At 41.5% G+C, this 20,185-nt stretch overlaps 1 protein-coding gene across 1 annotated transcript in view; it reads left to right on the forward strand.

Annotated features, from left to right (window-relative positions):
* Window positions 1–267: 267 nt before the first annotated feature.
* Window positions 268–20,185, forward strand: part of LOC127646433 (potassium voltage-gated channel subfamily H member 7-like) — a 107,034-nt gene continuing 87,116 nt past the window's right edge. Inside the window, exons 1-2 of the mRNA XM_052130089.1 lie at window positions 268–636; window positions 1,610–1,840. Coding sequence (XP_051986049.1) covers window positions 561–636; window positions 1,610–1,840 — 307 coding nt within the window. The 5' untranslated portion in view covers window positions 268–560. The remainder of the gene's footprint in view (window positions 637–1,609; window positions 1,841–20,185) is intronic.

Here is a 20,185-nt window from a genome sequence, read left to right on the forward strand (position 1 = left end):
ATTCAGATAACACTGTCTGTAATTGGCCTGTCTAAATTGGTCCCAACGGCGCTTAAGTTCACTGTCATGGATATCCTGTAGGTGGTAAACGAAAACCACAAGTGCTGTGTGGTGTTTGACGTGGGGTGAACGGTTCCCTCCTCCCGCACTCCCCTCGCGCACGACAGATACCGTATCCTCGCGCGTCTCCTTGCCGAGCGTCGCCGCAGTGTGAGAGGGCGCCTCGCGCGGACCGTCATACGTCACTGTTCCAGTCTGTGGCCGTTCTTCACATTGGAGTGTTTCAGTTCGCTTGAGATGCTGCCCTCACACGCAGCTTTACAGAGAGCCAATTTGTTGTGTCTTTCAGTTCAAAGAAAGATTACCGGTAACAACAAAAACAGGAATGAATTTCGGAAAGCGTCAATATAACCTTAACGAGGGCGGTGGAAAGAAGGAGAAGACTCCGCCGGAATGACACCTCACAAAGAGACGCGTCTCCTCGCGCTCCGCTCGTGAAGATCGTCAAACGGATTTTAAAGTGGCGCGGAGCGGCTCTCGCGCACAACCAGCCGTCAATCATGCCGGTGCGACGGGGTCACGTTGCGCCGCAGAACACGTTTCTCGGGATTATTATTCGCAAATTTGAGGGTCAAAGTAAGTGTCACCTTCCAGAATTGCAGTAATGTTGGATTATTTAATTATAACAACAAATGTTGCATGTAATAGCCTAAAATGCAATAGCGTTTTACTGTTAATGCCCACTAAATAGTGTGAATTTATCTCACACACACTCACTGTATAACTAAATTCAGCCTTTCTTTGATGTAAACATTTAGAAATAGATACTTATAACCGTTGCGCAATCGCTTTTTACTGACGTAAACATTGATTAGTTAAGTGGTTAACAAGGCAATAGATTTTAGATAGTGTTTGGACTCTTTCTCCATTAGCTGTTAGAGAGGAAGCTGTCCATTTATTTTGTCCTTAGGTAACAGCATGTTAGCATCTAATTCCCGATTTGTGATGTGATTGAGTGTTAATGTGTTTACTCACACTACCACACAGGCACACAGCTGAGGGGTCTCAGTGTCCACTTCCAAAATCTCACTCTTCCATGCGTTGCTGTCTGTAGGTTTTCTCTCAAATATAAATGTAAATAGCAGAAGAAAAAAGGACAAAGCAAGGAGAAAATAAACTTTAAGGTTTATTAACCTATCATACAGTAGACAGTGTGTTATTATGAGCCCATGCTCTGCCTCTGGAATGTAAAAATATATTTTCAGTTAATCTAGAAATGTAATTCATGTGGTTAAAAACGAAATGAACTGGTCGAAATGTCATAAGTGTATTATTTAATGTGACTAAATCAACCTGACCACCTTTGGTTACACCAACAAAACTAAAAAGCCCAAGCAAGTAAAAAAGGGTCCTTAAAGTAACACAACGCCCAATTTGCTAATGTAGCCCTACATGCATGGACTGCAAAAAAGCCTGGATTAGCTTTAATTTTAGAAGCTTTAAGTATGATTTACAGTTTTTTTCTATTACCACAGCTACATTTACACACATGTCCTCTCTCAATCTCAATCTCTCACACTTTCTCTCTCTCTTCTGCTCAATTCTACAGACAAGAGATTTGTCATAGCCAATGCACGCGTCCAAAACTGTGCCATCATCTATTGTAATGATGCCTTTTGTGAGATGACGGGGTTTTCCCGGCCAGACATCATGCAGAAGCCCTGCACCTGCGACTTCCTGCATGGGCAGCTGACCAAGCGGCACACCATCGCACAGGTAGCACAGGCTCTGCTCGGCTCAGAGGAACGCAAAGTGGAGATCACTTACCACCGCAAGGATGGTGAGTGTGTGAGCTTCTACATGTTTGTTGTGAACCTGCTGGGTGCAGAGCTCAATTATGTGTTTTAAAAGTTCACAAGAAATCAAAGCAAGCTAATGCTGTGTTCCATTCAAATCAGAGGTGGGATATTCCAACTTGATATCTCTGATCTCCAACCATAAATGCATTCCATGCCCAGATGCTCAGAAGATGACCTTTAAGGAAAAAAACTGCAATGCTCCCGTTAGCTTAGCAAGTGTTTGACTGTCACCAGAGACATCTCCTAGCAACACAATTCAGAAACAATCTGCAAGGCTATCATTTGTGCTACAGGTGTATGATTATCAAAAGAGAGATTCACTTAACATATTTGAACACCTGCTGCTCTGCTAACATTTGTTTTACACACTTTAATTTCATGTAATGTAGGAACTTTGACTAATTTATCGATATTATTTAATACAAGTGAATGTTTATCACTTATTTTGTATATTTTCCTGGATGCCAACATGATTGTGTGACGTCACACACTTTGGAGTTTAAATTTCCACACAACTTTCCAAGTTGGAATTACGACATCAAGTGGTGTTCCATGGCACTTTTCCTAGTAGGAAGTTGGAAAATCAGTCTTTCTGAGTTGAATGGAATGCAGCATAATTTTACAGAGTCCAGATGTTTTTATATTAATTGGCCATCATCTATACTATAGCCATAAATGCAGGAGTTGTCTGTGGGTTAATCATTTTTGTGAATTAATATTCTGGTAAGTGTAACCTCTGTTTGAAATCAAAGTTGAGAAAAAACCTTTTGCTTTAATGGGGCATACAGTAGTTCTCTAGCTAGCGTTAGCATTGCTCTTCTTCGTGTACTTTAAGTACCGATACGACAGTGGTGTTAGACGCTGTACTGCCATCTATCGATGTGGAAAATTATAATCATCTCTGCTGACCCCGCCAGCTTTGGAACATCATTTGCATCTGGAAAATCTTGTAGTTTGAGGTCATTTCTAAAGTTACAGTGGGTACGGAAAGTATTCAGACCCCTTTAAATTTTCCACTCTTTGTTATATTGCAGCCATTTGCTAAAATCATTTAAGTTCATTTTTTTTCCTCATTATTGTACACACAGCACCCCATATTGACAGAAAAACACAGAATTGTTGACATTTTTGCACATTTATTAAAAAAGAAAAACTGAAATATCACATGGTCCTAAGTATTCAGACCCTTTGTTCAGTATTTATTAGAAGCACCCTTTTGATCTAATACAGCCATGAGTCTTTTTGGGAAAGATGCAACAAGTTTTTCACATCTGGATATGGGTATCCTCTGCCATTCCTCCTAGCAGATCCTCTCCAGTTCTGTCAGGTTGGATGGTAAACGTTGGTGGACAGCCATTTTCAGGTCTCTCCAGAGATGCTCAATTGGGTTTAAGTCAGGGCTCTGGCTGGGCCATTCAAGAACAGTCACGGAGTTGTTGTGAAGCCACTCCTTTGTTATTTTAGCAGTGTGCTTAGGGTCATTGTCTTGTTGGAAGGTGAACCTTCGGCCCAGTCTGAGGTCCAGAGCACTCTGGAGAAGGTTTTCGTCTAGGATATCCCTGTACTTGGCCGCATTCATCTTTCGCTCGATTGCAACCAGTCGTCCTGTCCCTGCAGCTTAAAAATACCCCCTCAGCATGATGCTGCCACCACCATGCTTCACTGTTGAGACTGTATTGGACAGGTGATGAGCAGTGCCTGGTTTTCTCCACACATACCACTTAGAATTAAGGCCAAAAAGTTCTAGCTTGGTCTCATCAGACCAGAGAATCTTATTTATCACCATCTTGGAGTCCTTCAGGTGTTCTTTCATGTGTCTTGCACTGAGGAGAGGCTTCCGTCGGGCCACTCTGCCATAAAGCCCCGACTGGTGGATGGCTGCAGTGATGGTTGACTTACTACAACTTTCTCCCATCTCCCGACTGCATCTCTGGAGCTCAGCCACAGTGATCTTTGGGTTCTTCTTTACCTCTCTCACCAAGGCTCTTCTCCCCCGATAGCTCAGTTTGGCCGGACGGCCAGCTCTAGGAAGGTTCTGGTCGTCCCAAACGTCTTTCATTTAAGGATTATGGAGGCCACTGTGCTCTTATGAACCTTAAGGGCACCAGAAATTGTTTTTGTAACCTTGGCCAGATCTGTGCCTTGCCACAATTCTGTCTCTGAGCTCTTCAGGCAGTTCCTTTGACCTCATGATTCTCATTTGCTCTGACATGCACTGTGAGCTGTAAGGTCATATAGACAGGTGTGTGGCTTTCCTAATCAAGTCCGATCAGTATAATCAAACACAGCTGGACTCAATTGAAGGTGTAGAACCATCTCAAGGATGATCAGAAGAAATGGACAGCACCTGAGTTAAATATATGAGTGTCACAGCAAAGGTCTGAATACTTAGGACCATGTGATATTTCAGTTTTTCTTTTTTAATAAATGTGCAAAAATGTCAACAATTCTGTGTTTTTCTGTCAATATGGGGTGCTGTGTGTACAATAATGAGGAAAAATGAACTTAAATGATTTTTGCAAATGGCTGCAATATAACAAAGAGTGAAAAATTTAAGGGGGTCTGAATACTTTCCGTACCCACTGTATATATTACTACTATAATATAATTGATTTGCCAAAAAACAAATGTCAAAATTCAAGTGGACTTCTACTGTTAAAGACAGATTATTATTGTCCTTCATATCAATAATCTTTGGAGACTGTACATGGTTCAAGTTATTCATGTATTTGAAGAACTTGTTTTGTTTCCAAGCAACCAACATCATGGTTTACTCAAAATCCACAACCATTGCTGTGCCAAGTTATTTTGCACTAAACGAATGAAGACGTATGACTTTTCATAGAGGTGGAGGTAGATGGGGCCCCCTTACTATAGCTGTGATAAAGAAAATAAAATGTTAAAATTTTTTTAATTAATATGTTGCTTTCCGGTTGCATTTGTAAACACTGCTGAAAGCTGTCCATTACTAACATACATTGACTACACATGTAATTTAAAAAAGTTAGAGGGAAACTTGTATTAGTTTTCTGTATATTCCACTGATACTATTTTTGAGAGTGGTCTAAACAATTAATAATTTCTTACCTGTCCGATAAAAAAGAAGAAACATCTTTCCACCTTGTGTGTGCCATACAGATGTTTACTCTAGTTTTTGTCTTTGCTGGTCTTTCTGTCTTCTTGCTTCTGACCTTTTTTTGCTGGTTCTGCAGTACAGCTACTGAATCTCCTGTTGTGTCCACTTCTAAATCATGATAATAAGTATGTTCCATTGTATTCTTTTTGCTCTTCGCAACACCAAACAACACTACGCTAATCATAGACATGTGTACCTACATAGGCTGCAGCCAATGAGCGCAAGGATTTTCTTCTTCGACGATTAGTGAAACACAGCGGACCATGTCACTTCAACACGAAACACATTGAAGGGTTGACCCGCATCATGTATAATAAAAACACGTTTTATAGAAAACAATTAGTGCAGTCTTCATCTCATTTAAGAGTACACCATTCAGATCACTCTTCACAAAAATAAAATTAATTTGTTAATGTTTAAAACTTTTTTAACTAGCCCCAAATTACTGAATGCACCTATAAGGAAAAGGGAACAAATGTTTACAAAGCAGTGCTGCAAATTAGAGGTGTACCGATATATCAGGTTTACTGATTAATCAGTGCCGACAGTTGCTTTCAAAACTATCTGTTATTACAAATATCTGTGCTGATATTTGCAGATAGTTTTTTCAATTATTCCTCTATGTTCCTTTGTGGCCACTACTGGAGGATTCTACAGTTTGAACGATGTGGTTCTACAGTATAACAGTTGCCTCTAGAAGTGAAGTATAAACAATTACTGACATCTGGAGATCTGCTAGGCTATATCTAAATCTGTTATCATCGACAATATGATCCATATGATTAACCTCACTTCAATGCATTTTTTATTTTTATTAAATAATCAAGTGTTCATAATTGAAGCAAAGGCATGCAAAGAAAACTCAGACTATTTAGAAACATGCCCTGTCAGCTCATGCGTTGTGTCTCCAACTTCAAATCTTGTGAATATTAATAATCCAAATTCCTCATTAAACCTCATCTGGTGCAATATATATTGTCTAATCTCTTAAAAATGATGTGACCGTGGCAACATTTCTGCAAAACAAAACTGCATGCTTCATTATACATTTCACTGCAGTTTCCTGGTAAAATGTCCAGCGAGGGGTACAAAAAGCGAGTGAAATGGTGCCATAAACAGACAAGGTTTTTAAGGTGAATCTTGGATGGAGGTTTTAATGAGTAAAACATACCTCCCTAATCTAATACTTTAACCTAAACCTAACCAATTTTGTCCTAAAAGCAAAAAAGAGATGAACAAAACAGATAACCTTACACTTAACCAACACCTAAAACTAACTGATAGTGTTCAAAATGATAAATGTGAGGTGACAAAACCTAATAGCAAATGCAACATGAAAAGCATGAACAGCCTCAGTCTTCCGAATCCAAAGTCCAACATTACCAGGTTAGCTACCGCACAAGCTAATCATAGTCTAATCAAGTGTTTAAATGAATGTGTATCTGTAATACAAGCATTAAAATTAATATCTTTATGCGTTTGAAATATATCAAATTATACATTAGAGTGTTTCGATATCATTTTCGATGAATTTTATTATTTTTTTACAGTGCCAGCGTGTAAATTACAACCATTTTAAACTGTAAACTGTACAGGTTGTTTTTGTAAAGTGGTTTACATTTTAACTGTATTTTCTACATAATTATTCTGGCAACCACAGCTGCCAGATTTATTTAGTAAAAACTGTGTTTTTTCAGTGTACAGTGTGGCATGTAAGACTAGCAAAAATGTAGTTATAGTAACATTCATTCTATGAGGTAAGATTGAATATACTATATATACAGTATATACACTCACCTAAAGGATTATTAGGAACACCTGTTCAATTTCTCATTAATGCAATTATCTAATCAACCAATCACATGGCAGTTGCTTCAATGCATTTAGGGGTGTGCTCCTGGTCAAGACAATCTCCTGAACTCCAAACTGAATGTAAGAATGGGAAAGAAAGGTGATTTAAGCAATTTTGAGCGTGGCATGGTTGTTGGTGCCAGACGGGCCGGTCTGAGTATTTCACAATCTGCTCAGTTACTGGGATTTTCACACACAACCATTTCTAGGGTTTACAAAGAATGGTGTGAAAAGGGAAAAACATCCAGTATGCGGCAGTCCTGTGGGCGAAAATGCCTTGTTGATGCTAGAGGTCAGAGGAGAATGGGCCGACTGATTCAAGCTGATAGAAGAGCAACTTTGCCTGAAATAACCACTCGTTACAACCGAGGTATGCAGCAAAGCATTTGAGAAGCCACAACATGCACAACCTTGAGGCGGATGGGCAGAAGACAACAGCAGAAGACCCCACCGGGTACCACTCATCTCCACTACAAATAAGAAAAAGAGGCTACAATTTGCAAGAGCTCACCAAAATTGGACAGTTGAAGACTGGAAAAATGTTGCCTGGTCTGAGGAGTCTCGATTTCTGTTGAGACATTCAGATGGTAGAGTCAGAATTTGGCGTAAACAGAATGAGAACATGGATCCATCATGCCTTGTTACCACTGTGCAGGCTGGTGGTGGTGGTGTAATGGTGTGGGGGATGTTTTCTTGGCACACTTTAGCCCCCTTAGTGCCAATTGGGAATCGTTTAAATGCCACGGCCTACCTGAGCATTGTTTCTGACCATGTCCATCCCTTTATGGCCACCATGTACCCATCCTCTGATGGCTACTTCCAGCAGGATAATGCACCATGTCACAAAGCTCGAATCATTTCAAATTGGTTTCTTGAACATGACAATGAGTTCACTGTACTAAAATGGCCCCCACAGTCACCAGATCTCAACCCAATAGAGCATCTTTGGGATGTGGTGGAACGGGAGCTTCGTGTCTGGATGTTCATCCCACAAATCTCCATCAACTGCAAGATGCTGTCCTATCAATATGGGCCAACATTTCTAAAGAATGCTTTCAGCACCTTGTTGAATCAATGCCACGTAGAATTAAGGCAGTTCTGAAGGCAAAAGGGGGTCAAACACAGTATTAGTATGGTGTTCCTAATAATCCTTTAGGTGAGTGTATATACAGTTAGGGTTGGGAGGGTTACTTTTGAAATGTATTCCACTACAGATTACAGAATACATGCTGTAAAATGTAATTTTTAACGTATTCCGTTAGATCACTCAAGGTCAGTAATATATTCTAAATACATTGGATTACTTCTTCAGCACTGGTAGATTTTTTTCACTTGTTTTGATTATAAAATCTCTGCCAGTACAGTAAGACAAAATACATTTGAAAATGCATTCTCTGAAAAAACAAAATATTTGATGCAGCGTTGTTTCTAAAACAAGATTTTTTTATATTTTTACAGGAAATCAATAAAAAAATTATTATCAAGAATACAGTTTTTGCCCTAATATCAGGTCTTACTAGAAAAAAATAATTATGATCCAACGTGAATTTTCTTGATAAAAAAATATGATCCTGCCTGGTAACATGTGCATGTAAAATGGCTAGAAATAGCCTTTCAGCTTAGTGTAAAGCTGACAATTTACACAACATTTATTTCTATTTCTTCTGCTCTAAACTTACTTCAAACATACTTCTCTGTCTGCTCATGTGAATGTAACACATCATAAGAAAGTGTTTCACCACTGTTCAAATGCACTTTGGATCGCATCACAGCCCTCTATATTGCGTGTAAATCACTCGCATATGCGAGTAAATTTCGCACTATGCAACCAAAAAACACTAAAATGTGATTAAAATCATAAAGCAAAATATAACAATGTACTATATTGCATGAATATATATGAAGAGGCCCCCTCTCGCAGTTTGCTTAATACATTTTTTAGTTACATTATGCTTACATGTCGTCAAATATCTGGCGAGTAAATACAAAAATGTACTACCCAATGACAATTCTTTCTCCAACATGATTGTACATGGGTTGCAGCATTTATATGTATAAATGTTTTCCATCTGAAAGAACAAAATATTAAATTAAACAAATGACAATAAAATGTAAAGTAATATCTTCAGTAATCAAAATACATTTTGAATGTAACTGTATTCTAATTACCAATGATTTAAATTGTGACTGTAGTGGAATAAAGTTACTTATATTTTGTATTTGAAATATGTAATCCCTGTTGCATGTATTCTGTTACTCCCCAACCCTGTATACAGTATATATATATATATATATATATATATATATATATATATATATATATACACACACACACACATGAAACCCTATATCTGGTGAATATTTAGGCTATATAATGCTTAATTTGGTGAACAGAGTTTTGGGCTCCATATGACAGTCCCCAGTCTGTTTTGGGTTGTTGATAGTTTAAAGTCCTGTGTTATGCACCAAATCTTCAGATTCTTTTCCATTTTTGTCTGGTTATTATTGGGATTTTGGTTGAGCAATAAACTGCATCTGGGATTTTATTCATTTTGGACTCAGGTCTGTGACCATCATAATAAGGAAAGAAAAGGAAAAAATGATAACGTTCTATAAATAAATTTTAAAAACTATGGCTGATTAATTAGTTATCTGCATTTTCCACAACGCTTGTTTTTGTTATTGACAAAATCCACTATCGGTCGACCTCTACTGCAAATCAATGGCTTCCAAAGAGAAAAACAATATACAGATATTGCATAATATGTGAGGCTTTCAGTTAAGCTTCAATATGCAAACCACACACCACAGGAATCAATGATCTTTTCAGATTTGCTAAATGGTCTGCTAGTTGGAATGGCTCAGACATTAAACATGCTAAACACAAGGTGGGAACTTTGCTGTCACTTTACGGATATATTAACTGCAACCAGCCAAACCCACTTCACCATAAGCCAGATGGACTGATTTAACATCAGAGTTTGTACATGCAATGCCAGATTCCACACGGACATCAGCTGAATGCACCTTCTAATTTACAATTTTACATTCACTTATTTACCCAAAGCAACTTACAATGCATTCAAGCTATACATTTTGTCAGTACCTGTGTTCCGTTGGAATCTAACCCATGATCTTGGAGTTGCTAGCAGGGATACAAACTACTCACCTTCAGCTTAAGTCACCTTTTCTGAAACTAATTTGCCAATATTGTTTGGTAAGATTTTCTAAATGTTCCTATTATTAAAATTACTTGAAAGTGTTACTTTAAGCTTGAAAACACTTAAAAAAGCTATAAAAACAACCAAATGCTTTAAATAAACCAAACAAATCAACTGAAAATTTACATCTGAAACACCTGTTATGATTTTCTCACCTTTTTCACCACTCATGAGTTTGTATCTCTGTGTTAGCATCCTGCTCTACTAATTGAGCTACAGATACAAAAGAACAAATTTTCCTTCTCTTGTCACTAGAAAAAAGTTATGCTGTCAGAGGGAGAGCTTTATCAAATCATTTTATTCAATGGCAGTTTTATGTATTTTTTTATATGGTCTGTCTAGGAATAAACTTTTACTTGTGTTTTGGAATATAAATAGAGAAGAGCAAAACACAAAGAATGTGTGTGAATTATTGCAGAGGAACTTAAAGTCTATGAGCTGAAATAACAGATCCTTTTGTCTTGGACAGTTATGCCTTAGATCACAAAGAACTATAGAGACAAACAGAGAGAAAGAAAGTGTTACGTAAGTAAAGACATTCTATTCCAGGTAGTGCAGATAGACAGTCTGAACATAGTACTTAACATAAGGAACATGTGTGCCTTTGTTTCCCAGAAAAATCCCTTGTTCTGTAAATAACTTTATATATGAAATAATATATAATATTAATATTTAATTTTAACAGTCAAATTTCTGATTATCTCTGAACATATTTCAGTTTTCGGTATATCAAACCTACTGCCAATGCCTTCACCATGTCTTGAACATTGGGGGGACCAAACCATTTTGTGGTTGGAGGGTCGTGAGTGTTCAGGTCACTAATATAATTGTCCTCTTTGGTCCTTTAAAATAGTAAAGGCTCTAAATGCAATAATTTTCTGAATAAAGTCTTTAAATGTGATAAAGGCCCCAAACTGTATAATTTGGGGTTTTAAAAGATACATTTTTTCCACACAGTACAAGACTACCACTATGTCTACATTGCTAGCAATTTGCCTTTTTTGTCACCTTTTCTTTCTTTTCTTTTTTTTTTTTGTGCTGTATCAAAGGAAAGAGGGCAGTGGTGGCTCAGTGGTTGAGGCTCAGGGTTACTGACCAGAAGGTCAGGGGTTCAAGCCCCAGCACCACCAAGATGCCACTGTTGGGCCCTTGAGCAAGGCCCTTAACTCCAGGTTTCTCCGGGGGGATTGTCCCTGTAATAAGTGCAATGTAAGTCGCTTTGGATAAAAGCATCTGCCAAATGCGTAAATGTTAAATGAAAGATGAATAAAATTTTAATTTCTTTTCATTACTGATGTATCTGTAAAATGACATGACTGTGTCAGCTGACTAGCAAAAAGAAAATACACAAAATTATTTACTGCCATCAAGTTGTCCCTCTTTGTGTTTTTTTCCCCCCAGTAGAATATTAACAATCTTTTCTTTGATAAGCTGAACGTTGCTCTTTCCATACAAAAACAGTTCATATTGAGCACTACTGTCAATTATTAATATACCATAAAAGTTGTCCATACCACAGAAATCTTGGAATATACTGAACGAGTCATGGACTACTTTTATGATGTCTTTATTCTGAACCTTTAATAGTGCTTTACAGTATATGTGTAACGTTCCTGTGTTGTCTGCCCTATGTTCTCTGTTTCATCCATCACGTTTATGTCATGTTTCCGTGTGGTCTGCTCCGTGTTTTCCATTTCACCCGTCACCGATCCCGTTCCATGTCACGTTTTCCCTGTTTTCCACCCTGAGTCTCACTGTCTGTGTAGAAAACTTCAATTCCCACAATTCCCGGCCTCCCTACTGCCTGCACTCATCATTGTTCTCACCTGTGTCTCGTTTAGTCTTTATTGTGTCCTTGTGTATTTAAACCCTGTTTGTTCCTCCATTCCCTTGTCGGTCGTTGTATTTGATGTTCCATGTTTCCAATGTTTTATGCCTGCTCTTGTTCCCTTGTTTGATCGTTCGTGGATGTTTCGTGTTCGTGTTCGTGTGTTTATTTCATTTTCCCATCGTGGACCTTTAATTTGTTTCAGTGTCTTGTGTTCCTCTGTTATTTAATAAAACCGCTTTTGGATCCGCACCTCTCGTCTGTCTTGTCCAGCTTCCACACCATCCGTGACAGAACGACCGACCACAATGGATCCAGCAGTTCAGCAAGCCAACTATCGCCTGCTCTGCCTGCGGCAAGAGGACCGACCGGTGGAGGATCATGTCGGTGACTTCCTCGAGCTGGCGAGTGTCTCTGACTTCCCAGACTCAGCCTTGGTGTGCTTCTTCCGGGGCAATCTTAACGCCTCACTGAGAGAGCGGTTGCCACCGGCAACGCGCGAATGGACTCTGTGCGGCTACATAGAGGTGACTTTGCAGGTCTGTGGCTCACCGTTAACCGTGGGTGTTGCTGAGGACGACCCTACCTCTCCCCCCTCAGGGATGACTCTCCAGTCGCCCATGGCGCTTCCTGTCACGCCAGCCCCATCTGTCAGCGAGCGCACCCCCACGCCAGTCACTTTCTACGAGCCAGCGCGGTCCACTTCGTCTGCCCGGAGGAGGAGAAGACGGGCTTCCGCCTCCTGGCCCACGTCTGCCCCGGTCTGCGAGCCAGAGCCCACGTCAGCCCCGGTCTGCGAGCCAGAGCCCACGTCAGCCCCGGTCTGCGAGCCAGAGCCCACGTCAGCCCCGGTCTGCGAGCCAGAGCCCACGTCAGCCCCGGTCTGCGAGCCAGAGCCCACGTCAGCCCCGGTCTGCGAGCCAGAGCCCACGTCAGCCCCGGTCTGCGTCCCTGAGCCAGCGCCTGTAGCCTCGACCGTCCCGGAGCCAGCGCCTGTAGCCTCGACCGTCCCGGAGCCAGCGCCTGAAGCCTCGACCGTCCCGGAGCCAGCGCCTGAAGCCTCGACCGTCCCGGAGCCAGCGCCTGAAGCCTCGACCGTCCCGGAGCCAGCGCCTGAAGCCTCGACCGTCCCGGAGCCAGCGCCGGAAGCCTCGACCGTCCCGGAGCCAGCGCCGGAAGCCTCGACCGTCCCGTAGCCAGCGCCGGAAGCCTCGACCGTCCCGGAGCCAGCGCCGGAAGCCTCGACCGTCCCAGAGCCAGCGCCTGAAGCCTCGACCGTCCCTGAGCCAGCGCCAGTAGCCATGACCGTCCAAGAGCCAGTGCCTCCCGAGCTTTCCAGAGCTCCGCCCTTCGAGCTTTCCAGAGCTCCTCCTCCCGAGCCTCCTGGGGCTCTGCCTCTCAAGCCCCTCGAGCCTTTCAGGGCTCCGCCTCTCAAGCCTCTCGAGCCTTCCAGAGCTCCGCTTCCCAGAGCCCCGCCTCTCGAGCCTCCCAGGGCTCCACCCCTCAAGCCTCTCGAGCTTTCCAGAGCTCCGTCTTCCGAGCTTTCCAGAGCTCCGTCTTCCGAGCTTTCCAGAGCTCCGTCTTCCGAGCTTTCCAGAGCTCCGTCTTCCGAGCTTTCCAGAGCTCCGTCTTCCGAGCTTCCTGAGCCTTCCAGAGCTCTGCCTCCCGAGCCTTCCAGAGCTCTGCCTTCCGAGCTTCCCGAGCCTTCCAGAGCTCCGCCCTCCGAGCCTTCCAGGGCTCCGCCTTCCAAGCTTTCCATAGCTCCGCCTTCCGAGCTTTCCATAGCTCCGCCTTCCGAGTTTCCCAGAACTCTGCCTTCCGAGCTTTCCAGAGCTCCGCCCTCCGAGCTTCCCAGAGCTCCACCTCTCAGGCCTCTCGAGCCTTTCAGGACTCCGCCCCTCCAGCCTTTCGAGCCCCTCGAGCCTTCCTGGGCTCCGCCTCTCAAGCCTCTCAATCCTCTTGGGCCTTCCAGGGCTCCGCCTCTCAAGCCTCTCGAGACTTCCAGGGCTCCGCCTCCTGAGCCTCCTACGGCTCTTCTCCCCGAGCCTCCTACGGCTCCACCTCCAGAGCCTTCCAGGGCTCTGCCTCCCGAGCCTCCTACGGCTCCTCACCCAGACACTCTAAAGCCTCCTATGGCGCCAAATTCCTCTGCTCGGCTCCACCTCCAGAGCCTTCCAGGGCTTCGCCTCTAGAGCCTCCTACGGCGCAACCTTCCTCAGCTCCGCCTCCTGAGCCTTCCTCAGCTCCGCCTCCTAAGCCTTCCTCTGCTCTGCCACCTGAGCCTCAAGAGCCTCCCTCAGCTCTGCCTCCTGAGCTTCCAGAGCCTCCCTCAGCTCCGCCTCCTGAGCCTCCAGAGCCTCCCTCAGCTTCGCCTCCAGAGCCTTCCAGGCCTCCGCCTCCAGAGCTGCCTACGGCGCCACCGCCCTCAGCTCCATCTCGTGAGTCTCCCTCAGCTCCGCCTCCTGAGCTCCCAGAGCCTCCCTCAGCTCCGCCTCCTGAGCTCCCAGAGCCTCCCTCAGCTCCGCCTCCTGAGGCCCCAGAGCCTCCCTCAGCTTCGTCTCCAGAGCCCCTCTCAGCTTCGCCCCCGAGACCTGTCCCTGTCCTGTGGCCACCTCCCAGGCCCCCTGAACCGGCCCTTGCCTTGTGGCCAGCTCCTGGGCCACCCAAACCTGTCCTTGCCCGGTCGATACCTCCCTGGCCTCCTAAACCTGTCCCTACCCGGTGGACGCCCCCCAGGCCACCGGACCCGGTCCCCTTCACACACCCCCAGAGACTGCTTGCCTGCCCTCTCGGCCTCCCAGGTCTACCTGTCTGCCCTTTGTGCCCCCATGGACTGCCAAATTGCCCCTTGTGCCCCCGTGGACTGCCTATTTGCCCCTTTTTTCCCCATGGTCTGTCTCTGTGTCCCTTGTGCCTCCTTAGTCCGTCTTTGTGTCCCTTGTGGCCCCTTTGGTCTGTCTGTTTTCCCCCTTGTCCAGCCCCCCTCTCTTTGAACATTTGTTTATTTTTTCTATTCTGTCTCTTCTTAGGACCGTCTGGAATCCGGTCCTTTTGAGGGGGGGGGCTATGTAACGTTCCTGTGTTGTCTGCCCTATGTTCTTTGTTTCACCCATCACGTTTAAGTCATGTTTCCGTGTGGTCTGCTCCGTGTTTTCCATTTCACCCGTCACCGATCCCGTTCCATGTCACGTTTTCCCTGTTTTCCACCCTGAGTCTCACTGTCTGTGTAGAAAACTTCAATTCCCACAATTCCCGGCCTCCCTACTGCCTGCACTCATCATTGTTCTCACCTGTGTCTCGTTTAGTCTTTATTGTGTCCTTGTGTATTTAAACCCTGTTTGTTCCTCCATTCCCTTGTCGGTCGTTGTATTTGATGTTCCATGTTTCCAATGTTTTATGCCTGCTCTTGTTCCCTTGTTTGATCGTTCGTGGATGTTTCGTGTTCGTGTGTTTATTTCATTTTCCCATCGTGGACCTTTAATTTGTTTCAGTGTCTTGTGTTCCTCTGTTATTTAATAAAACCGCTTTTGGATCCGCACCTCTCGTCTGTCTTGTCCAGCTTCCACACCATCCGTGACAATATGCCCTTTTTGAAGCTTAACAGCTCCTGCTCACTATAAACTGTTATTCTATGGAATTGAGATGCTTAAAATATCTATTTATATATTCTAATAGAAAGTAACAGCATGTGGGTTTTGAACAACATAAGGTAAATGAGTGAGTAAAAGTACATTTTCAATTTTTAGGTGAACTGATGGTTCATCCTCAAAATAAAATGTTCTCTTTTAAAAGAAGACTCCTAGGAGATGCTGCACACAATTCAGAATTAATCAGATACAAAGAAATGATTTAGAAATGTTTTAATTGATATCAATTATTACCTAATTTTATTTGCATTAAAAATATATGACACTGTCTTTGCCACAACCTAAAGAAGCCACAAGTCACAGGTGTCACCATGTTCTAGTTTTAATCTGAGGGTGAAAATACTCTACTTTGTGTTATAGATAATTTTCTAAGACAATATCAAGTGAATTTTCTAAAAAGCTACTTCAGAAACATACCAGATAATCACATTCATTAAATTCTTTTACATTATACACACAATTGATCTTTGTGCCTTTAAGCCTGTTATGCTGAAAACTGCTCCGTTAATATTTTCACATTCAAAATTATGAATGACATACGAATCACGTACTGTACGCAACATATTTTTAATTAAAAAAAGCAAATTTCACCAAATAGTGAATAGTTATAATACTGTTGGTCTGTACAGCATTTCATTTAAAAAAAATAGTGGGCAAATATTGCATGTTTAGTCATATACTGACATCTTACATGACACTAACACTCTTAACCTGAACTGCTGACAATGATGCATGTGTGCTGCGTGGCACTAGAATAATCAATGTGGTTCCTGCTCAGCTTCTTAAATTTGAGTTCTGCCTTCAAAGATTTGACTGGCTACTTCAAATGACATTGACGAGTGGCGTTAGACTACTGTGCATGCTAAAACTGAGGGATGCGCACGAGTTGTCGAATACTCGAGTATTCATTTTGCAATAAGTATTCGAAAAGTAAAAATACTATTAGAATTTCACAAAGTTTTGCTTTGCTGGCCATATATACAGTGAGATGCATATTAAATCCTGAATACACAAATTAAAACTCACAGTTATAACAGAATGCACTGGGTGGCGCTGTTGAGTGTGGACACATGTTGATCACATTCGATGTGCATTCAGTACGTTTAGATGGACACCAAAAAGCGGGTTATTGCGAGAATGTGGCTTACTGTGAGAAAGGTGGGCTCCTGTTTAAATGTTCTGTATAAGTGGTGTACTCTTTACTCCCATATATGTGCAACTCGTAAGAACATCATGGTTACTGTTGTGACCTCCGTTCTCTGATGGAGGTAGCGTCTATGACCGTCAGTCTTGGAGAGATATCGACCACATCCAGGAACTATACAGAGGCATAAAGGCATCTTTAATAAGACGCGTCCTGAAAAGGACATTCAACGCCTGCTGTGTAGTGCTCTTTTTGTGAGTGAAAACAAACTCTTTTAGAAGGAAAATGCTCTTTTAGAAGTGAACACTCTTTCAGACAGAAGCACCCAGTGGCTTGGACGGCACAGTGTGCAGAGAAGGAGAAAGCTGCTGGTGACGCGCCATAGATCCAACAGCAGTGCTTTGCCAACAGAGGTGAGTGGAACAGTAGTGAACTTCAGCATGCTGCTGCACAACCGCTCGGCTCCGAAGGAAAAATCTGACTGACAGACGCATGCCCGCTTCCCTTTATACCCGTATGTCCAGGGGCGGGACATGCAAAAACCTTTTCTCAATTTCAGAGGTATGCGAGGCTCTCAAGAAAGACCCCTTGTGTCACTACATTCGACACAACGTCAAGTGAGTGACAGAAGGGGAAGCAGCATCCCCATTGCAACGTAATCCCACAACGCTTCTATATACAACAATCATGGCATCCAAGAAAGACTTTGCTAGGTGAGGTAAGGGACATTCCATCAATTAAACTGGTGTTTATAAATGAGTATAGTTTACTGAGCATGTGAATATGCTTGTTTTTCTCAACAAAAACATGACATGAGATACAATATAAATATAACAATTATATGCAGAGTGTTTATATTCATTCTCTACATTAATTGCGTCAGTCTACTTTAATAGTGGTTTCATTTTCTTCACTTTGCATGAGATTAAATGCTTTCATTCTTTACTTTTTTGTTTTCACACATTGCTTGTTTAAATATTTTCAACAAAAAACACAGGACATAATATAAGCTTGTTTTGGATGTAATTAGAATCTTGTTTTTTTTAAATGGTAATGCAAACTTTATGACAAAAATTTCTTTTACAATGTCTCTTTCTCATTAATTACCTTCATTTAAATAATAGAGCATTCAAGTATTCTTTTTTTTTTTTAGCTTAAATATTCGAATACCAAATTATTGATGAATGCCCATTCCTACTAAAAATTTGATTCTGGCAACAAATTAATGACAATTAAACAGCGGTGCATTATGAACTGCAGCACAACAGCAACAAGGATAACAATTATTGGGGGTGGGACAATCTTGTCATACCCCTCAATGTTTTTTGTGGTTACGGCCCTGCCTCCTGCAAAGTCTAACTAGCATGCAAAAGCAATTCTGCAATCTCCTTGTGAATGATCTCTAATGATCCACTCTTTTGTTTCTCATCTGGTTACTGCAAAGACACTTCTTGTATTCTGTTCATCTCATATGTCCATTCTCTGGAGAACTCTAATGGGAGACTTCATTTGCTTAGTTCTGTCTGGATAGACCTCCTTCTTTCAGCATGGAAGTCGTTACAATATCATAATAATTACACTCACCCTTAATATGAAAATGTAAACATTTAATAGTGCATTGTTCAAGACAGATATAATGCATTAAAGCCATCCTACTGTAGATCATTCATGCCATTTACAAATTTAAAGTATTTTAATTAGTGTTCCTTAAAGAATTGCTATAGAATGTTCATATAATACTGTCAGTTATAATGCTGAGGGCATAAAAAATCAGCTGCTAACATATCAACACAATTTAGCTGGCATTCCTTTTCCATTAAACGCACTGGCTTTCTCTTTATAGTTATGTTCCAGGAGGAAATTTTGGGCTAATGTCAAACCTTATGTTCTAGATTGCCCTTTAATATCTAATATTAGGTATTATATGAACACATGAACCAATGGATATGTCATTACCCTGGTTTCCACCCTAGAGACCACACATAAATTCACTTCCCTCTCTGAGGTGTAAATGAGCCTGCTCTCCTCTCGCTTAGCTGTAGTAGGCTACAGCACATTATGGACCTCCTCTCTTTTTTTTCCAATTTCTTTTTTTATTTTAGTGGCTTCTACTGTGAATGTATTAAACTGTTTATGATAAACAGGTGTGTGCAGCATCTCTCTCTCTCTCTTCTGCTGTTGTAGCCCATCCACCTCAAGGTTCAACATGTTGTGCATTCTGAGATGCTATTCTGCTAACTACAATTGTACAGAGTGGTCATCTGAGCTACCATAGACTTTCTGTCAGCTCAAACCAGTCTGGCTCAAACAAATCTCTCTCCTCAACTAGGCGTTTCCTTCCACAAAACTGCAACTGTGATAAGATGTGTGGAATGACGGTCTCAGAGATTAGTCCTCTGCCACCCGGATTGAGTCCCTACGCCACCACAAGGACTTAGAGTGTATTGGGAATTGGGCATATCAAAAATTGGGGAGGAAAAAAAATAGATTAGTCTAAGTAGAAAATAAATTGATTTTCACTTCCAGAACCAGATTGTTCAACTCTTTACACTGAATGGAACTTTCATCTCCAAAGAAGCATACAGTGCATTCAGAAAGTATTCAGACGCCTTAATTTTTTTCCCATGCATTTTGTTATGTTGCAGCCTTATGTTAAAATGCTTAAAATATATATATATATATTGGTTTTTTTTTTTGTTTGTTTTTTTTTTTTAATCAATCTACACAATCTACAATGATTTTTGATAAATTTGCAAATGTATTAAAAAAAAAAAAAAATATCACATATGGCTGTATACCAGTCACTCTAAAGTCACAACCGTGTTAGTGGCTTTATAGATGCTGTTAGACCTAGTACTCACAGAGATCAGGTGATGAATGACAAATAATGAAGATTTGTTAACGCATTCAAAATCTACTCAATCCAATACCTGGCTCAATTATTGATCTTTTCTGATCTTAGAACCTCATTATTGATCTTTTCTGATCTTAGAACCTCTAGCATACACACACACTCACACAAACATGTGGGCTTACTTTCTTATGAAATTTTATGAATACTTATGAATTATTCACATTTGCAACCTTCTGAATATAAATTCAGATTGCTTGAAAATTAAATCTGTCAATACAAATCCACTTTCTATTATGATGCACAGCAGATAATAAATTACAGTTTCACTTTAGCAGAGACAGAAGAGACATACACAGAGAGAGAGAGAGAGAGGTATTTATAGCTCTTGGTAGGTATGGTGTTTGGAGTCTTAACTCAGGGGAACAGCGACACAGACTGTTCTGCTACTGTTAACCCATACCTGCAGATATAACCCTGTTAGGATTTGTGATTCATTTAATTGTTATTGCCAAGAATGTGAAATGCTTTTTCAGAGGGTGGAAATCTTTAGCACTGCAAAAATAACAAAAATGCTGAATTTTTTGTTGGAAAAACAAGTATGCTATAATATGTTCTATCCCTATTAATCCATAAACTCAAACTTGT

The sequence above is a fragment of the Xyrauchen texanus genome, chromosome 7 (assembly GCF_025860055.1).
Source record: "Xyrauchen texanus isolate HMW12.3.18 chromosome 7, RBS_HiC_50CHRs, whole genome shotgun sequence".
In the NCBI taxonomy this organism is placed as follows: Eukaryota; Metazoa; Chordata; class Actinopteri; order Cypriniformes; family Catostomidae; genus Xyrauchen; species Xyrauchen texanus.